Raw genomic sequence first — 19108 nt, 5'->3', positions numbered from 1 at the left:
AACCTTGGTGGCATTTTAAAAATAATTTTTATTAGCCAAAAATGCATTGCATTGGTCATAATAATAGTTTTTTTCTGCCAAAAAAAAGTTCAATGAAGACATTTTATACATTTCTGACCCTAAATGTATCAAAACTTTTTGATGAGAAATATGCATTTCTTAGCACTTAATTTGCACACTTTTAACCTCCCTCTGGGGTTCGGTACCGGCCTGTTACTTCATTTACTTCTGCATCCATACATTTTAAAGCTCTGAACTGGCCCAAAACCCCCATAAATAGTTCAATCATAAATCAGTTGAAACAGAATAACTTTTGCATAGATAATGAGAGAGACATTTTTTTCTTTTTTCTTATGACTGCTGACATGTACAGCAACCCAGATCACACAGAACCTAAATGATACACTTTCAAATTTGAGTTTACAAAATAAAATAAAAAAAACATTTTTTTTGAGGAAAAAAAGACAATTATTTTTCACTTTCAACAGTGTTTTATGAAAACTCAAAGGGGTTTTCTTTAAAATGACACTAAAATGTTGCATTTACACCTCTGCATGTGGATTTGGGAAGCTTTTAAAATTGGGTAGGCAAAATCCAGGCAGAAAGCCCAAAATTGCACTTGACTTTAAGAGATTAAAAGCAATTTTCTTAATATTTAGATTTTATGAACAACTCAGATTCCAGATTTTTACTGTTGTTTATCAGATATAGAGAGTTTTTTTTTTTTGTTTTTGTACAATATATTTATTACTTTTTTCAATTTGCATATCACAACAGATTACACAGTTACAGACTAATAATCATGAAGTCACAGCAAACGTTTTACACCCTTTACTCCCTCCCATCAACACATTCCCTTTAAAAAATAATAATAAAATAAATGAGAAAAAAATGATGTTTAAATTAGGTAAAGAGTGTTTCCTGAGTCTATGTTTAGGCCATGATACTCCCCTACTCCTTCTAAGCTTGTTCTTGTTGTAGTAGACTGCCAACATTTACATTGTACTTCAGGAAGTTTTTAAAAGGTCTCCAAATATCTTCAAACACATTTTGTTTTTTTTGTTTTTTTTGACAATGTGTGATCTTTTTTATTGACATATGCAACGCTATTTCTTTAATCAACTTTCCTATTCTAGGTTCATTTATATTTTTTTCCAATTAACAGCAATATTATGTTAAGCTTGTAAACTACACGTCTATCAATCTGACCTCTTTGCTTTGTAAAGGAGGTCTAAAAGAATATTTACCCAGGACAAAAATCTTAGGATTTAATAGTCATTTCTTTGATAAAATGTGGTCAATTATTTTAATAACACCTTGCCAAAAGAGTTTCACTTTTACACATTCCCATATACAGTGGTAAAGTGTACCTCTTACCTCCTTACACTTTATACAGGTATCTGGAATATTATCGTTAAACTTGTGCAATATAGCGGGAGCTATGTATGTTCGCATTAACCATTTGTACTGTACGAATTTCAGGCTACGATTGATTGTTAGTATCTGAGCTTTCCTGCATGTCTCAGTCCATAGAGAGCTTATTTATTAAGCATTCATGAGAGTAATGATCTCAATTTCCAAAAATGTTATTTCTGGTTTTGTGGTCCAGGGTCACAAATATGCAAGTGTCCAAAATGAAAACAGACAACAATTCTCAAAAAGTTTTTTAGCGAATATGCTGCTTTATTCAAAAGCTGAATTACCAAGGCAGCCCAAGGTAACAACATCAGGACTGTGATCCCTGAGATGACAACATTTGAACAATGACTCCAGATACTGGAATGTAACTTACAGCCTTTAGCGAAATTCAGAGCATTAAAAAACACGATAGGAATCATCAGAACCAGGTCTGATCCACAAGTGACCGAATGCAAATAATATCTAAACAATTATGTACAAATACAGTTGTTTTCAAATAGCACAGTACATAAATACTGCTTTAAAATAAGATATACAGGCTCACCCAATATGGGTCATTCCCAAAGAGAAACCGAAACTCTGTTAGGATCACTGTTGTTGCTCATGTCAAGCTCTCACTTAGCATGTTTTGTATAGTTGGCATAGTGATGTCCAACTGTGAAACTGTGGCTCTAGGCCAGACCACTCTGTGCAAAAGGGATCAGAGAACTCAGATCTGTGCTATAAACACGTCTTCAACTTTAGCTGCCATCTGTTTTAACAATGTACATTGTGTTGACAGTGGCCCTGGCGCCAATTCACAACAGTAAACGCCATTGCTATGAGACGCTTTACTTGAGCAACCAACAGTTTCTTTAAACCAAGCTGTGCAACTCCCACTTAGGTACATCTTTGAGCAAAAGCTAACAATAAAATATTTTAATAAATCATGCCAAAAATCTCTTCATATATATCTGCAAAGATTGTGTGAATGCATTGGCATTAAATAATATAAAGATCTTAACATTTAGGGCACTTGATACATTATTTCACACAGCTTTAAGATTTAAAATCACAATAAAATGCCCAGATTTTAGGGAGAAAAGTGCTCAATCCTCATATACTGCAGATTAAAACAACCTGCCAGCATGTTCGGAATATTTGCCTATTGCCAGCACAAAATGTCAAAATCAACTAAACAGCAATAATAATTATAATAACACTGACATTAAAGAAAGAAATTCACAAATAAAAAGGACCTTCATTTCATTAATTGTGTCCGGAGTCCTTTAGAGCAGTGTTTCTCAACCGCATTCCTAGAGGACCACCAACACAGCATGTTTCGGATGGTTCCTTAGTCTGTCACAGCATTACAGGTCTTTCATTCTCTGCTAATGAGCTGCTGATCTGAATCAGGTGTGTTTGGTTTGGGAGACATGTAAAATGTGCAATGCTGGTGGTCCTTCAGGAGCGTGGTTGAGAAACACTGCTTTAGATGATTAAAGCACCTACGTTACTGATTTTCTCAGAATATTTCTTTTGGAAATCAATCGTTAAATCAAACCTGAGGGATAAAAAAACGTCCTGAATGAGATTTGGAGAGAGAAATAATCAATATAAAGTATTTGCTAATTCCAATTTAAAAACTAAGCAAATAAAGCTGGCAAAAGGCTTGGGTATACTAGAAAGTTACATTCTATGAGAATTGCAAATGGGATACAAGCAACAGTAATGACGTAAAGCACAGTTGATTGCATGCGAAGCTTGGCGATGGAAGCGTCCTTCTGAAAGCCGGGCCCTGCGTCGTGTCTGAGTCGGACAGGAAGCTCAGGCACCAGGCAGGAAGGAACTGTTTAAAGGCGGGCCGCACAGCAGCCCAGAATAACCGCGAAAGGCCGTGCGCCACTGCAGAGTAAACGCAGCGGTCACACAGCCCAATACCACACTGGTCCCTCATGCCTTTCAGATACCGAGGCAGTGAGAGACGAGGATACAACAGAGGAGCCGGTCGCCTTAGTAGGCAACCTGAGGAGGGCACCAAGGAGTGTCTGGATACAGCAGACAGTGCACTGACTTGAACCTAAATGAGAACATAAAAATAACGGAGGTTAAATTAGTACATGTATGCAATATACATACACTGTAAAAATTCCCAGAATTTCTCAACGTTACTGTAATTTTTCCAAAGTAAATTACATTAGTGTCACTTTAAAGGATTTAACTGTTTAATCATACATATTCAGACTTTTATTGTAAAATTAAGGCATGTAATCCTGTAATCATGATTACAGCAAATTACTGTAAAAACCGCTATATCACATTAGTTGTAGGAATTCAAACACTAATAATATTTTATTCAACATAGAAATTAATACACGTTAGTTTTATGCTAGTACAGGCACCTTTTTTTGATATTATGAAATATTTACAGAATTACTGTTATTATGAAGTACCTCACAGTAATTTACTGTGAATTTACATGCAGTACTTTACTGTGAAAGTAATGCAATTATTAGCCAGTAATTTACGATGAATTTAAAGTCAAATATTTTACAGTGGACATCATCTAGAAATGGGGCATCCAAAGTGACAAGTCTACAATACTGACCAAACACACCTAAACCAGGTCTTCAGGCAAGTGTTGGGTGTCACCTCAAAAAGGTAATTAACTACTTATTATATTATTAAATTGTGTGAAAAATGTAAATTTTAACTTAATCCAGATAAATCTGAAAACCAAGACAATGAAAATTAAATGTAATTTTTAAAAGTCAAAACAGGACTTTGTTTAAAAAATATAATAAACTTCTTGAAATTTAAAGTTTTAATGCAAAATATCAGACTAAAGTAAACGCACAATTACTCAAATTACTAAATACAGCGGTTCTGCAGGTTTTACCAAGTCAAATTTATGACATTTTAAGACCATGAAGAATGAAATTTCAGCCTAATATAGGGCTAGATGCTAAATTTTAATTGATTTGCAATGATCTTTAATGGCCAAGCAGAAAAAAAAACTAATTAGTCATTAGCCACATATTTTAAATAGCTTGTCAAAACAAGCAAACCTTAGTTGTATACACATATTTTTGTTCAACACAACTTGAAAAACAACTTAAAAACTATATGTTTGCACAAAAGACTACAGTTATAAAATTAGTTATGAGTAGTTTTACTAAAAAGTTTTATTGAGATGTGTTGTTGGTGATCGGATGTGTTTTGGATTGATTGGGTAATTTTACATAACTGAAAGAAAATAAGACCTTTTTAAAATGATTTAAGACCTACAAGACAATATTTCAGTGGACTTAAGACTTTTTAAGACCCCGCATACACCCTGTAAATGATGCACAATTATTTAAACCTTTTATTTTCATGAAATAATTGTAACCTGTAATATTAAAAAATAATAAATGTAACTTATTTATCTCTGAAAAATAGGATTTATCTGCAGAATATATTCACATAACTAAAAAATACGATTATTCTGCTTTTCTGAATTGACTTTTACAGAACAATTGAATTTATGTACAATATTTAAGGCAAGTGTATTATAAGGAGCTGTAATTAACTGACTTAATAATGAAAAGTAATCTGTCTAGAGCAATTTGTGGTTAAAGCCTGTAGGTTGTTGGCCTATAGTTGTGTCCGGAAACCATCTTACCTGGATGGGTCCTCCTCAACAGAGAAAGCCCCTTTCATGTTGATGATATTCCTCTTGTTTTCAAACATTCCGTAACTCAATGTAATCTAGATGAAATTGTACAGAAAACTGCATTAGCACAACTGTAGAATATTTCACAGAACAGTGCACTTGTCAGTTTTTTCATTGAAGTTTCTTACCTGTTTGTGTACTTCTGATTTGGACACCTGTTGCAGGTTCTCTAAGTGCGAGTGGAACAAGCTACTTCGGGTCAAAGAGACCCCAAGAACTGACTCGATGATATAGCCAATGGTACAGTCATCAGGAAGACGGATCTTCTCAGCAGTGTTCATGAAATGGCCACCACTATTATATAAAGATTGAAGAAAGTCAACAAAGTCTGCTAATATCTTCAAACTAACATCACAATAGTTGAATGTTTTTTTCACCTTGCCCATGGACTCATCTTCAAAGCAAGCCCACGGCTGATACAGAAACCAGCTCCTCCAGTGGCAAACCAGAAATTCACAGGTCTCTGCAATGAAGAAACAAAAACCATTAGTTTCTATTCTCAATGATCCTTTTCAGTTTTAATACCAATATATGTAAAAATGTTTTGGTATACTTACCATTTTGTTGTCCCCAAGTCTTTCTGTAGCCTCAATTGGCCTGTCCAGGCTAGGTTTGCCAATGTACATGTCCTGAGTGTGAGGGTAGTTGGAGAGCAACTTCACAAGTGTCTTCGTGTTCACATAGTTATCATCATCCACATGACAGAACCACCTAATCCAGGAAGGGATATCATTAGAACATCCAATGTGATTCACTTTGATGCTAAAACAAGTACTTATGATGTAGCATTATTCATGCATGCTTACTTTTTTCCAGACTCAATGAACTTGTCATATTCAACAGCCATCTTGCAGGACAGAGCCTGGCGACTGTGGGCAGCAGAGCAGTTGGTGTTGATTGCATGGCTTCCTGTGTGGACAAGAGGACAGGTTCTGTCAATGATCATGTAATGCTCCTCTTATACGTCTCACTTGAGAAATGCCCATCATCTGAGAGGTCAGGTGACTTAATACCATCTTTCTCGAAATATGCCAGCCCCCCTTTAGCTAAGCACAAGATTTTTAAGAGGATTAGGAGGCTGCGTCCAAACTATGCACATATCAAAGAAAGAATGGCTGCTTCTTTCTAGCCTTGTGACTTTCGCTTGAGGAAGCTGGACTCACCAATTTTCTTCTTCAGCTCCTCATCCTCGCCGTCTGTGAAGATGTATGTCTGTGAAAACAAAGAGAAAGCCTAGTTAGCTTTTTCAACAGAGTCACACAAGTTCATCAGTGAATCACTGCACCATAGCAAAGACGAAACAGGAACTGACAAGCTCCAAACTGGAATCGTGTGTCTTCAAGAGCTATTTATCCCAAGCGGCTTGATTGGGAACCATTGTCTGGGTTTTACGCCATGGAAAACTTAGCAAGTTAAACAAGCCAAACTCTACCCCCCAAAATAAAGGCCTCTTGTTCTTGTTGTCAATTTCTCCATGGCAACTGCTCCGCACCCCAAAGCATCCCATGCCCAGAACAAAGCGGGGAGCAGACCACCCCACTTACCCCCATCCTCCCCCCAACCCTCCACCCCCATTCCACTGCCCCTGAACACCTCCCAAGTCTTTCCTTTCCTCGACCCTCTATCCACTTCAGACATGTTAAAACGTCCCAAAGAAAGAATGGCCAAGTCATTTGGAAAAAAGAAAGAAGCACCAGGTCCCATTCTCCCGGACATACTCAGAATGATGAATACATATTCACCACAGAGAATGTGCATTCACTGACGTCTGACCCCTCAAGGCTTTGTTAACATTAAAATAGACGGGGTGGGATTAGGAGCGCATTGTGGAAGATAAGACAGAGCAGGTGCGAGGCGGCAGCCCTAGCTCAAAGGAGCCATTGAGAGAAAGACACCACACGCCTCAGACAGACTGATGAAAAGGCGGCGTGCCCCTGGCCATGCACTGCCGTAAACCTGTTTGCTTTCCACCTCAGGTGAGACAGCACCTGCCACCCGCCGCTTTATCACAGCCACGTGTCTGAACAGGTCAACCTGCCCACGCCCAACTGGCCTTGAACATGTACACCTACACTACAAAAATGTTCTCTTATAAGCTTCAGCTGCTTTTGATCTTTATCTCAACAGTGGATTCACTTTGTGATGCTTTTTAAACGCGAGCATGCACGTGGACTCAACCCCCCTTTCCACAGTCACTTTTTTGACCGTTCAAACATTGCCAGATAATGTTTGATTGGTTTGCAGAACAAACTCTGAGCAGATGTTTAGCGCAGCACTCTGGGGCCAAGGCCCAATGCCTCTGTTTGTTCAGGGAGGGCTGGCGGTTGGGACGGGTAGAGGATCAGAGGCTGGCGCTATCTGCGCAGAGTTCCGCTGAAAGGGCAGACTAATCACGCAGGCAGCTGCCAAGGAAGGCTGGGCACTGACAGGGAGAGAAACCTCAGAACTGATTAGTGCATTGGAAATGTGTGTGTGTGTGTGTGTGTGGCCATTTGCCCCCAGCCCTGCTCCCTTTGCATCGAAACAATGAGGAGTGGGTAAAGACCTCACTGGGTAAATCCTAAATATGTTTGCCTCAATTTGCATACAGCTGCAGTGGTTAACTAAAGAGAGGCCTCTCGTGGCACATGGCTTTGTTTCTCAGTTTCCCTTTTATTGAAGATCTTGTGAGCCAAAATGACCCTTTTGTGGTCTCTTTCATAAATGTCAGGGCTTTTTTTTTCAAAAACGCACTTTTCCCAGCTTTCCCGGCACACACACAAAAAAGGATGGGGGTTTTCATTTGGTTGTTTGGAGATCTGATGAGTGGGCAAAGATTGCTAGGGCTTCCCACCCCACCAAAGGAAGGTTTGGCATTTAGGCCAGGCAGACCCTGGAGCCTGGCTGTCTGTCTCCTTCTACCCGGGAAGGATGTAGAGAGATGTTACTCCCTCTATTAAACACCACACATGCCTAATTTTGCTACCAGTGCCAATTAGAGACTAGATTCTTGCACTTGACTCATGCCACAACAGATCCTCACAGTTTCTACCAGCTTGTTTTCACCCTAGAAGAAAATCTACTTTGACAAAGGTGAGTAATTACGCAGTTACATTTCACAGACAGAAGTTACGAGCTTGGCCATGCTTATTCTACAAGTGTGCATTTGATCTGACTGCTATTTGGTAGCTGTCTGTGTAACTGGACACCGGATACTATAGCCGCGGGCCGCAGCACAGGCTGTTCTCTCATTGTTGTGAATTTCTCTCACTGGGGAAGCTGTATTGTTCCAGGGGGGAAATTAAGAGAAACAGCGGAAGCCAGAAGCTGTAGCGTGAACAATTCGAAATGAAGCAGATCTGAATGAAAAGAATAACACTATTCAAGAGTCCTGACTCATCAAGTCAAGACAATTACAAAGCATGCATTTTATAATCAGAAACAAGTACTCATGCAGAAACAGCTATGGGGATTCATTTAAAAACATCAACAGCAATAATAATGATGATAATTACAGTGTATTGACAAGAGTATGGGAGCTTCTAGCTGACTGTGACTAACTCTAAACAAAGACAAGACAGTTTCCCATCATGATGAGCCACAGGCTGCCATGAGTGTCAACAGCATGCACAGATTGGATCTACTCTCTGTGTTTACATGTAAACAGTCCAATACATCACCCGTCAGGCCAGCACCTGAAATAGGTGAGCAGGCTGAAACGATCCTTCTTACACAAATGTCTAACCCCTATTAACATGTTCGCAATATCAGTCACGCATCATCTCACTTGACATATGTGACAAAGTTCCCATGCTGTGGGTCTAACAATGCCTGGCCCAGCGAAACACTTGTCTGGTGCCAGCCATTGTGGCAAGTGGCCAAACAGTACACTGGAGTCCTTGGGATAATCCCCGGCCGTTCAGATGACAATAACTGGGATTTAACAACGTACTCAGGTGTTGCATGGATGAATGTTGAAATAATTTGAGAGCGGCCTTCCATGTCCACATGTTGAGACTCTGAGGGTTTGTATAGCTGGCATTAGAGCCATCTTTTGTTCTTTGAGACCCAGCCACCTGGCACTCATTCTCCAGAAACTCCCCCTTGTATTCTAGGCTGCAGTGGTCTTTTATGTCTGCACTGCTCCCCACCAGCTGCTGCTATTAATCCCTGCTGTTAACTCTCTCTTCTGTGGGTTAACTTCTATCAACTCCTGTACTGAACAAGCTCAGTATTAGTTTTCCAATCTCACCTTGAAGCCTGTAGAGTGGCTGTATCAGTTTAGCTGGACAGCAAAAGACAAATCTGAACTGACTTAATGTGTGCTCACGACATCTGATATGATTTCTTACATTCCACATGCTTTCATATTCTCACAAATGTCACAAACAATGTTCTTTATGCTCGGTTGCGGCAAGAATATAAAAGTGCTGCTATGGCTGAGCCATATTCAAATAGCATTAATAAAACCTACTCGTGTTTAAGGTGTGAAGGAAACTGATTGTGACAGAGCCCCGAGGCAAATTAAACTGACTTTTGTAAAAAAGTATAAGCGACTACTCTAGATGGTGGGTAAAATCACTTTGACTGCTCTGCGCTTGCTGCTGTCAAGGTGCGGAGAGTGCTTTTGTGCTGTCTGCAAAAGAGGCCTATTTCTCAGAGCTGTATTTTCATACTGAGTCAACTCGGCATGTTGCTGAAAAGCCTTTCCTTGCCTATAGATGCTGTCCCTTTGTGCCCCCCAGCATCTCCATAACGAAGACTCTCTTTTCCCACCGCTTGGGTAGCTTGACCCAGCCTCTGCTCCAGATCCCCGGTTCCCATGGAGAGTGGGAGACAAGGGGCTGGCAAAGCTTTTCTTTCCCCCTTCAGAAAGACGCTTTGTTAGCACTGAGAAGGGGACAGCTCTGAAGCTGCTGCTGTGATGCATCCTTAGGCCTGGAGTATTCACGGGGACACCCCAAACAATGGAGCAGGAGGGGAGCAGGGGGGACTTACAGCCACCCTGTGAGCAATACAACCATTGCCACAGACAGCACAGAGAGATTGTGAATCTGTGCATTTTATTTTTGTTTTTTTTAATATTTCAGGAATATATAAATGTATTTGATCACCTAATGACTACAAACATGACATTTTAATGGGTTTGTGATACTGCTTATGCTAAATAAAAACAAAAGTTATGAGCTAAAGTCTTTGTAGCAACACCACTAACCCAGTTGTCTTCAGCACAAAACCATAATTTCCACAGGTTAAGCAACTTTATTTTTAGAAAGAGGGAATAAGTGTTACAAAGAGGCTGTATAAAACAGCAAAGACTAAAATTATTTAAACACTTGAAATGCAAATATGGATAAATTCATAACTAAAACTGTTTTTTCTAACGCACACGATTTTTAAAATACTAAGCAAACCAAAATTTGCAACAAGATTTAGAAACAATATGTAACAGTGTATACCTGTTGCATGTTTCTGGAGATCCAGGTGTCCAGCAGTAGATCCAGTCTGGACCGGTGAAACTTTTTAGTGGTCTTCACTGCGATGAAGATGTCATCCGCGCTGATGTCCTCCGCAGGCGGCGCGTCTGTCGCCGCTCCGGGTGCCTCGCTGGGCTTATCCGCTTCCCTCCTGCTGCGGGTCAGCTTGGAAAAATAGGCAGAGAATCCTTTCTTTGCATTCTGCTCAGGCTGAGCTCCATCATCAGTCTCTGAATCTCCCAGACTCTGGAGAGAGCGCAACCCGACCTCGCTCTCGTTCTGCATCCCGTCCGCCTGAATCCGCTGATGCTGCGAGAGAAACAACAGAAACCCCAGACAGGTGACGGTGGCTCCCGCAAGAGAGACCACGACTTTTCCGCGATATGTTTTCAACATGTTCAATAAACTATGTTTTTTTATATACACAGCATTTATCTAAACCTCCCTCCAAAAGCCTATTCTAAAAAAACAAGCGTGTCATCCGACTGCTGCATAGTAGCGCTGAGAGTCTCCTCATTGTCACTCGGAGGGGCTTTTATAAACTGCCCACAGCTTTGGTTACGCCCAGTGGGCGGGGCGTTGATGGCTATTGTGCTGTGGGAACCGCGGAGAGACTATCAATAGGAGGACGCGTCAAAGGACAGCAGGCGAGGGACAAAGAGGGGGGAGGTGAAGAGCACGAACAGGAGTAAACATTTCCAAAAAAAAAAAAAAAAAGCATGCTTTTTAAAACTGTCTGTGTGTTTGTCTGTGCTGTTAACTGGTGTTAATTGCACATTATCAGGAGGAGCAGGGTGTGCAGATTTGTAAATATTTATGCAAAGTATGCTTCAAATGTTTTAGATGGACAAGACGATTTGTTGTCAAAATGTTTTATCCCTCTAAAACTAACCACGGCTGTCTGTAAAAATAGCACAAATTTTTATTCACTGTAACAAAATCCATATGTTTCTACACAAAATGCATATAATATTTAACTTTAAATATATATTTATAAATTTAATAAACACTCTGAAACTAAAAAAAGCGTTTATTGCTCTTCTAAAATATAGCATTGTGTTTAATCCACCTTTAAACATACTTTTTTTAATTTCTGTCATTATTTATTCAGTATAGAAAAAAGAACAATTAAATGCATGCTATTTTAAAGTATTTTTTTTTTCAAGCAATGCAGATTTTCCATCATCATTATATGTATATATAATATATAATATATATAATATATATTATATATATATATAATAACAAAATGTTATGTTTTCCTTTGCCTGCTTCTGGGTGAAATTTGACTGGGACATGTTTTCATATGTGTAAAAAACACTGCTACTGAACAAAATCTGCAGACATCACACCAAGTACCAGCCATTTTTAAATGTCAACATTCACATCAGGCTCACTATAATGGCGCGCTCCAGTCAATCCTCGGCAGCTGACCTTGTGGGGCCTTCAAACAACCGCGTGTTCCTTGTGCTTACTTAAAAATGGCGCCTCTTCTGCAATGAAGAGCCTGTAGAGCTGGGAGCACGACCCTGGCCGTGACTTCCAGCTGACAGCTCAGCAACTGCTGGTGACAGACTTAAACACTTTAGATCCTACTTCTAACCCTCTCAACAGCTTACTTGCAAAGCATGCCACAGCCAGACACTACAAGTAAGCCCCCACTGTTCAGACTGAACAGCTGAGAAGTTCTTAATATTTCTGTAAAAGAGGTCATTAACATATCATCAAGTATATAACAAGAAGTTTTACTTTACTCTTTAAGATGGTTCAAGACAAAGTGTGTAGGTTCAATATTGTCTCTTGACAGGCAGCATCTTTTGTTAACGTTCATCGTTTTTTTTTTCTTTATCAAATGTTTTTTTTTCACTTTTTCCACATTTATTTATGTTACAGCCTTATTCCAAAATGGATTAAATTCATTTATTTCCTTAATATTCTACACACAATAACCCATAATGACAATGTGAAAAAAAAGATTTTTTGAAATTGTTGCAAATTTATTGAAAATAAAAAACCTGAAAATTCGCGTATATAAGTATTCACAGCCTTTGCTCAGTACTTTGTTAATGCACCTTTGGCAACAATTACAGCCTTAAGTCTTTTTGAATATGATGCCACAAGCTTGACACACTTGTCTTTGGGAATTTTTGCCCATTCCTCTTTGCAGTACCTCTCAAGCTCTGTCAGGTTGGATGGGAAGGGACTGTGTACAGCCATTTTCAGATCTCTCCAGAAATGCTCAATAGGATTTAGGTCTGGACTCTGGCTGGGCCACTCAAGGGCATTCACAGAGTTGTTGTGAAGCCACTCTACTGATATTTTGGTATGTGCTTTTGGGTCATGCCTGGTTTGTGCTTTGACATGCACTGTCAACCCTGGGACCTTATATAGACAGGTGTATGCTTTTTCAAATCATGTCCAATCAACTGAATTTACCACAGGTGAACTCCAATTAAGCTGCTGAAACATCTCAAGAATGATCAGTGGAAACAGAATGTACCTGAGCTCAATTTAGAGCTTCACAGCAAAGGCTGTCAATACTTCTATACATGTGATTTTTCAGCTTTTTTATTTTTAATACATTTGCAACAATTTCAAAAAAATATTTTTTCACATTGTCATTATGGGGTATTGTGTGTAGAATTTTGAGGAAATAAATGAATTTTATTCATTTTGAAATAAGGCTGTTACATAAAAAAGCTATGAATACTTTCTTGATGCACTCTAAGTAACACTCAAGAAAAAGTGACTTGGAAGATATCATTAAAAACGCAAAATCTGAAGCATATGGCGCAAAAGCATTAGGGTGTGTCTGAATGTCCTTTTGCTAATTTAAGGACGAAAAATTATGGTTTGTACCCCAGCACATGGTCTAACAGGGTTGTTCTTATTCTCTTAATGAGCTAGGGGTAGGGCCAGACGGAATCTGCTGACATTTTTGCTATTTCTGCGCAGAATTTTGTTAAAAATCTGCGGATTTATGTAGAATGATTTTGGGAGTATTGTAACTAAAACCCTAATATATGCAATAAAAGTAATACCTTTTTAACTTGTCAAAATGCAAATCCAATTAGATTCACTTTATTTGGTAAACAAAGCAAGTCTCTAATATAATATATCTACTAAAAGACAGAAAATATTACTTTAAAACTTTATTGTAAATAAATCATATAAATTTTTTCAAATTAGTCAATAATGTTGCTAAAATTAATTAAAAAATGGAATAAATATAAATTTATAAACATTTACACAAATAAATAAACAGAATCAATGATGAGTTTAAAATCTGTGAAATTCTGTGCGCGCAGATTCAGTGTAGGCTTTAGGGGTGTGTTTTGAGCGTATATGCAATAAACCAATAGGCGTCTCATCTCACATTCCCTTTAGGAGTCAGTTGAGTCGCACCATGGCGCATTTGCTATTAACAAGTAAAAAACTAAATGCTTCACTAGCAAGAAAACAGTTAAGCAGACTATTTGTCTAATAGGATAAAGACTGAGCCTGCTCCATTCAGCCTCTTTACTTTACTTTTACTCTTTACTTCACTTGGTGGATAAGGAAAGGCTGGAAACTCGCTCCAATAAAGACATACATTAGTCTACATATTTAATTTCATTTGTTTCAAAACTATTTCTAAACTCAGTTTTAATTTCCAGCAAACAAACAAATAAACAATAATAACGAAGTGTGCTCAAAAAAGAGTTACATCCAAACACACGCCCATATGGTGATGCATACTTTTACAAAATCCGACAGGTGGACAAATCTAAACTTGTTTTTATTAAAACAAATATAAATATGCATATAATCAAATAATACTAACAATGATAACATTATACAAATCCAAATTGTCATCAATAAACTGAAAAAAAAATGTATTTACTATGTTAAAAAAAATGTGGCGCAAAATGTGGAAATTATAGTTGCGTTGGTGTGTAAATAGCAACAAATCGTGTCATACACATCTTGTGCCTTATAGCGCTAGGTGTATGATTGGGCACAAAAAGTTGTCCTCTTTAGACCAAGTGTGAATGTGATGTGTGAAGCCTTCCCTTGACTGACAGCATTATTTGTTCTTCTTCTTTTTTGATAAAATGATTAAAGACATTTTGGAGGATATCATTAAGAATATAACAAAAAGTTTTGAAATTCTGCAGTTCTACGACAAAGTGGGAAGGATCAAACTTTCTTTTAGCAAACAGCATCTTTTGTTAATGTCTTTCCCTTTTTTGATTAAAAAGATAATCAACACTTGAGAAATGGTCATTTAGAGCAAATCTGAATATAACAAAGTTTTGCTCCTTTATATATTCTACAGGTTCAAGACATGAAAGTTCAAACTTTCCAGTGCTGCTACAGAGAGATTTTGTCTTTTGTTAATCTTTTGATGTAGCCTACACAAAAACTTTGTTAAAACAAGTATAAGAAACCAGGCAGAGGGGTCAACCTCGACTGGCCTCTTTTCTTTTTTAGGATCAGCGCCCTTTTTTTCTCTGGAAAGGAGGAACACTTCAGCAAGGTTTCTCAGACAATCTGTGCAATGAAAAGCAAGACTAAACCACACAATGCTAAAGTTCCGCTTATATCCCAGATTCCTGCCAGTCACCCCCTCCTCCTCCTCTCACAACTAACAAAAAAAAAGGAGAGAAAAAAATCTTTTCTTGCAACCTCTCTATCATTCTCCAAAAAAAAAGCCCCCGTCTGCCCTCCATACCACATCCCGGATCCTTCCCCATCAGAAGACATTACCGCTGAATTCCAATTAAATGAAATCTCCCATTCGAGTGGAACCCGTTTCACCACAAGAATGCCCATAGATCCCACTAATAAACGTAACAACGCTGCAACCCCATTACCGCTATCCCACTATGACATATGGAACTGAATGATGGAGAATCTCTAAGGAATGGATATGATTACATCTGTGCTATTTATAGTTGTACAAAGCAGAGGTACAACATTGCAATGCGTGTGGCATCCTTGCTAAATAAGACTAGATTTGAATATCCCCCTTTCCCGCCTGCCAGAACACAAGCTCTCAAGGCTTGGCGCAACTGTTTGATTTGGGATTTGACTGTTTGCGCAGGGTAAACAAAGCAATTTCAGCATGTTAGTTGTATTTGAGGACAGAGTTGTCTTATCTGACCGTTTAGTTTAAACAGTTCGCTTGATGCAAACTGACTTGCTTTGATCTTAATACCCTCCATGCACCACAAGTACTAACATAGAAACTCTGGGTAATGAGAGCGGTCTGTTCGGAGTGGTGAAACGCCGTCATGTTGATAAAGGCACATCCTTCCCTCATCCGTTCTGTATTTCATTTTTATTTCATCTTTGTCTTTTCCTTTCCCTCCAACCATTGTGCAGATGCTTTGATGATGGAGGGTAAATTCACAACAGCTGTATGTTAGGATGACGGCTATGTGGCGTCCCACTGTATCGTTGTACAATGGGTATGTATGCCCTGTGTGCTGATGGTTAGCGGTTCTCTGTCGGTCTCCTGTTTATTGTTCTGATTCACATAATGAACCATTTAGCTGTATTCATGTGGAGTTACTGTAGTACATCTTTAGGTGGTCTGTTTGATTTTTTTTTTTTTGGGGGGGGGGGGGTAATTTCTTTCTTTTGGTCAGCTCTGAAATAAAACGTTCAAATACTGAATACAATAAATGACATACAGTCATCTCTTCGCTCAACCAAACGGAGAAAAAATGTCTCTTTCAGATGGAGGTCATGGCCGTTTGGCGTATTTAATGGAGATCTGTGAAATGTTCGACTGAATCATTCAGGCACCAAGTTCTGCCAAGTCCGAGTCTGTCCTTGGAGCTTCAATGTCTCACTGTCTTGTTTCTTTCTTTCGTTCTTTTTCTCCAAAGCTCTTGGATGAAAGATGGCCCTGGATATCATGCACAGTGATACAATGAAACTATATTCGCCCCATTTGGGTGGAATCTATTTCAGTTGATGGAAAAAGTATCTACTCTGTCCAGATAACGAGAAAACATTCTTTATTTATTTGTCTTTTTTGGGGCTATAAATCCTGCAGAGCATATCCTCTACACTTGTGTCCCGAGCAGAGAAATATAATGCAGCTTCTGAGGGGCCGCGGAGTCCCCTGGCTCTCACTTCTGGTGTGACCTGTAATCCTATCAATGCTAGCACAGCCATGCTGGGAGAATAAACAGAGCTATTGGCTTCTGCCACTGCCCTTTTTATAGACTTTGTCCTTCTCTCATACAGAGCCTTGGAATAAATATTCGTGAACGTGAAAATGCTCTCAGATGACTTGGGTTTGCGCCCTTTTTTCCAACAACTTTAACAAATAAACATTGCCTGCTTTCTCAGGGCTCATCCAAGCCTTTGATTCACAAGTCGTCCTCGCCAGATTCTGCAATGCTTCAGAAGAGACTTAATTTTGTTATTCTGAGAATTGGGGATTGTTAGAGTGTCATTTATTGCAGATGTTGGGTCCATGTCACAGCGCCAGCTGCTGTTGGTGTAACTTGTGCTTTGTTTCCACCATGTCAAATGGATTATGAGAAATTTAGCAATGGATTAGATGGCCATTCTGTAGCATTTGGGGGTCAGATTGCACCCCAGGCAAGTCCAGGCTTGTCCTCAACCACAAATGCTTAATGTATGTTGTGTTACAGCATTACACAAGTCATGCGGCGAGGTTTTCTTTCAAAGTTCTATCAAATAAATACTGACACATAACACAGTCATGAGGATCGCTTTAATTAATTGCTCATCATCTCCATAATTTACTGGATAATTAGTTTGGAACCGCAATATAAAGAGCATTGGAACCATGTGTAGGATTTACATACAAGAAGCAGAAGTAAATCATCTCCCAAACCTGTCGACAGTAATATTTTGTGGCTGATTAGAGTTTGAGGAAGAAGTGGGAGGTGTATTGTTGGGAATGAACCCGCTTGGCTCTTTTTGTATAGCTCTGGAACAGTGGAGCTGGGACAAGGACGCTGCTGTTTGTGGGTGAATCAGGCTCCGGATCACTCAGCCTCTTTGAAAGAGTTCTCTTCAACCTATACCCTTCCCCTTTTGTGGCCTGCCACTACCTTGCTGAGCGGGACAATGAGCCAACCATTGAAAACTGAGACATGTTTCTGTGCTGCCCGGAGCCCATTAAGCTCTAAAGCTCTACTGTAGGTCTCTCTCATCAGGCCTCTATTCTCATTCTAATAGCTTGCTGCATGCCAATAGGGCTGCCTGAAGCACCCATCGCATTCCTGTCACAAAAACAAGAGTGGGTTTAAGTTGTCAGATTTTACCACCTTTGGTTTTTGAGAACACTGCCAGTTGTAATGATGTAACCTCATGTAGTAATTTGGATAGTCCTTTCTCATGAATGCTCCAATCTAGCGAAGCTGTTGTTTACAATTCCAGCTTTTATTTATTTTTCCCCTAAATAGTTGCAATGTATCTTAGACTTTTTTTTGGTATCAGGCACTGAGATGTTGAACAGTTTCCTTTGTTTTCATTGACAACAATGGGAAATTGCAGATATGGGTTTAAGGGTGGGGTGACCACTATTGAGGTGAATTACCTTTTCTCCAGCCCATTTTGGTTATTCAAATGCTAAACGACTTTTGGGAATGCTGTGATGGCTCCTCTGGGAGAATATCAGGAGATCTCATTATTTGGATCTCCTGGTGCTTTCAATGGTAATTACTGGTGAGATAAGCTGTTGATATTCAAATATTAACCTGGATGAATAGATGTGACGGGAACTGTAGTGTATTTGTTTAATGTAGTTAGCCTCATTATGTGTATTTACATGCCTTTAAAGGTTTCCAATTGACTGAAACTTCTTAAAATGTCACATGCACACCCCTTATTAACATTAACCATGGTTTATTACAGTATAGTGTACTAACTCTATGTGTATGTTTGTTTTTTGGCACATTGATTACTAGTTGTATAACCAGTTTTGTTACAATCACCATACTATACTATGGTTAATGTAGCAAAATGTTGGCGAAATGTGGTTATCACAGTTTTAACTACAAAAAACATGTTTTAGTTTTATATATTATCAAATCATGGTTAATTACTATAAGGGAAATTAGGGTGGAAAAAGGGCAGAGTACAGGTTGTACAGTCAGACCACATTTTAAAACAATAAGCATTACAAATGAACCAACTTTGTAATTGTTCAAAAATACGTCCATCATACAATACACAAATTTAGCTGACTTTTTAAAATCTAATTAGTTGCACCTAGAGTCGACGCCTCCAAAATTCAAATGGGGAAACAATACTGGCAAATGTTGAAGCTAAGTCACATTAGTTTGTTTTGGTTGCACATCAGGAAAGCAGACCATGTTTTTGCACTGTAACTTCCCTTGTTCAGAATTATATTTTTGATTACACACTGCTACTAAAGAGCCAGTACAGAAGACTGTAGCTCAATGATGGCCCATTTACACCTGATATTATGATGCATTTCATCAATCAATGAGAGTAAATACAGACGTAAATGGGATCTGATGTTTTGATCCTGCTGTAGATGGCTTCC

General features: G+C 38.8%; 1 protein-coding gene and 1 long non-coding RNA gene across 6 annotated transcripts in view; one reads left to right on the top strand and one right to left on the bottom strand.

The window, feature by feature from the left end:
* LOC141381264 (uncharacterized) overlaps positions 1 to 19108 on the top strand; it is a 94784-nt gene that overhangs the window by 28167 nt on the left and 47509 nt on the right. Inside the window, exon 3 of one of the 4 annotated variants that reach the window (XR_015481090.1) lies at positions 3955 to 4059. The exons of the other annotated variants lie outside the window; for them this stretch is intronic. This is a non-coding gene — a long non-coding RNA (uncharacterized LOC141381264). Of the gene's footprint in view, positions 1 to 3954; positions 4060 to 19108 lie in introns of those variants that run through there. 4 annotated transcript variants of the gene reach the window in all.
* Positions 1663 to 11082, bottom strand: lfng (LFNG O-fucosylpeptide 3-beta-N-acetylglucosaminyltransferase). Of its 2 annotated transcripts, XR_015479489.1 has the most exons (9): positions 10552 to 11079; positions 6277 to 6325; positions 5920 to 6022; positions 5671 to 5824; positions 5491 to 5576; positions 5242 to 5407; positions 5063 to 5148; positions 2916 to 3478; positions 1663 to 2701 (listed from the first exon to the last, which is right to left on the bottom strand). XR_015479489.1 is itself a non-coding variant. In NM_130971.3 (8 exons), exons 1-8 carry the CDS (start codon positions 10963 to 10965, stop codon positions 3412 to 3414), a joined length of 1125 nt encoding a protein of 374 aa, NP_571046.2. In that variant the 5' UTR covers positions 10966 to 11082; the 3' UTR covers positions 1663 to 3411. The 2 variants fall into 2 exon arrangements, 1 of the variants encoding a protein (NP_571046.2); NM_130971.3 differs by having other exon boundaries at positions 1663 to 3478; positions 10552 to 11082.

The sequence above is a fragment of the Danio rerio genome, chromosome 3, assembly GCF_052040795.2.
Source record: "Danio rerio strain M-AB ecotype USA chromosome 3, GRCz13ab, whole genome shotgun sequence".
NCBI lineage: Eukaryota > Metazoa > Chordata > Actinopteri > Cypriniformes > Danionidae > Danio > Danio rerio.
The sequence above is the reverse complement of the archived record's forward strand: the minus strand, read 5'-3'. Positions and strand labels throughout refer to the sequence as shown.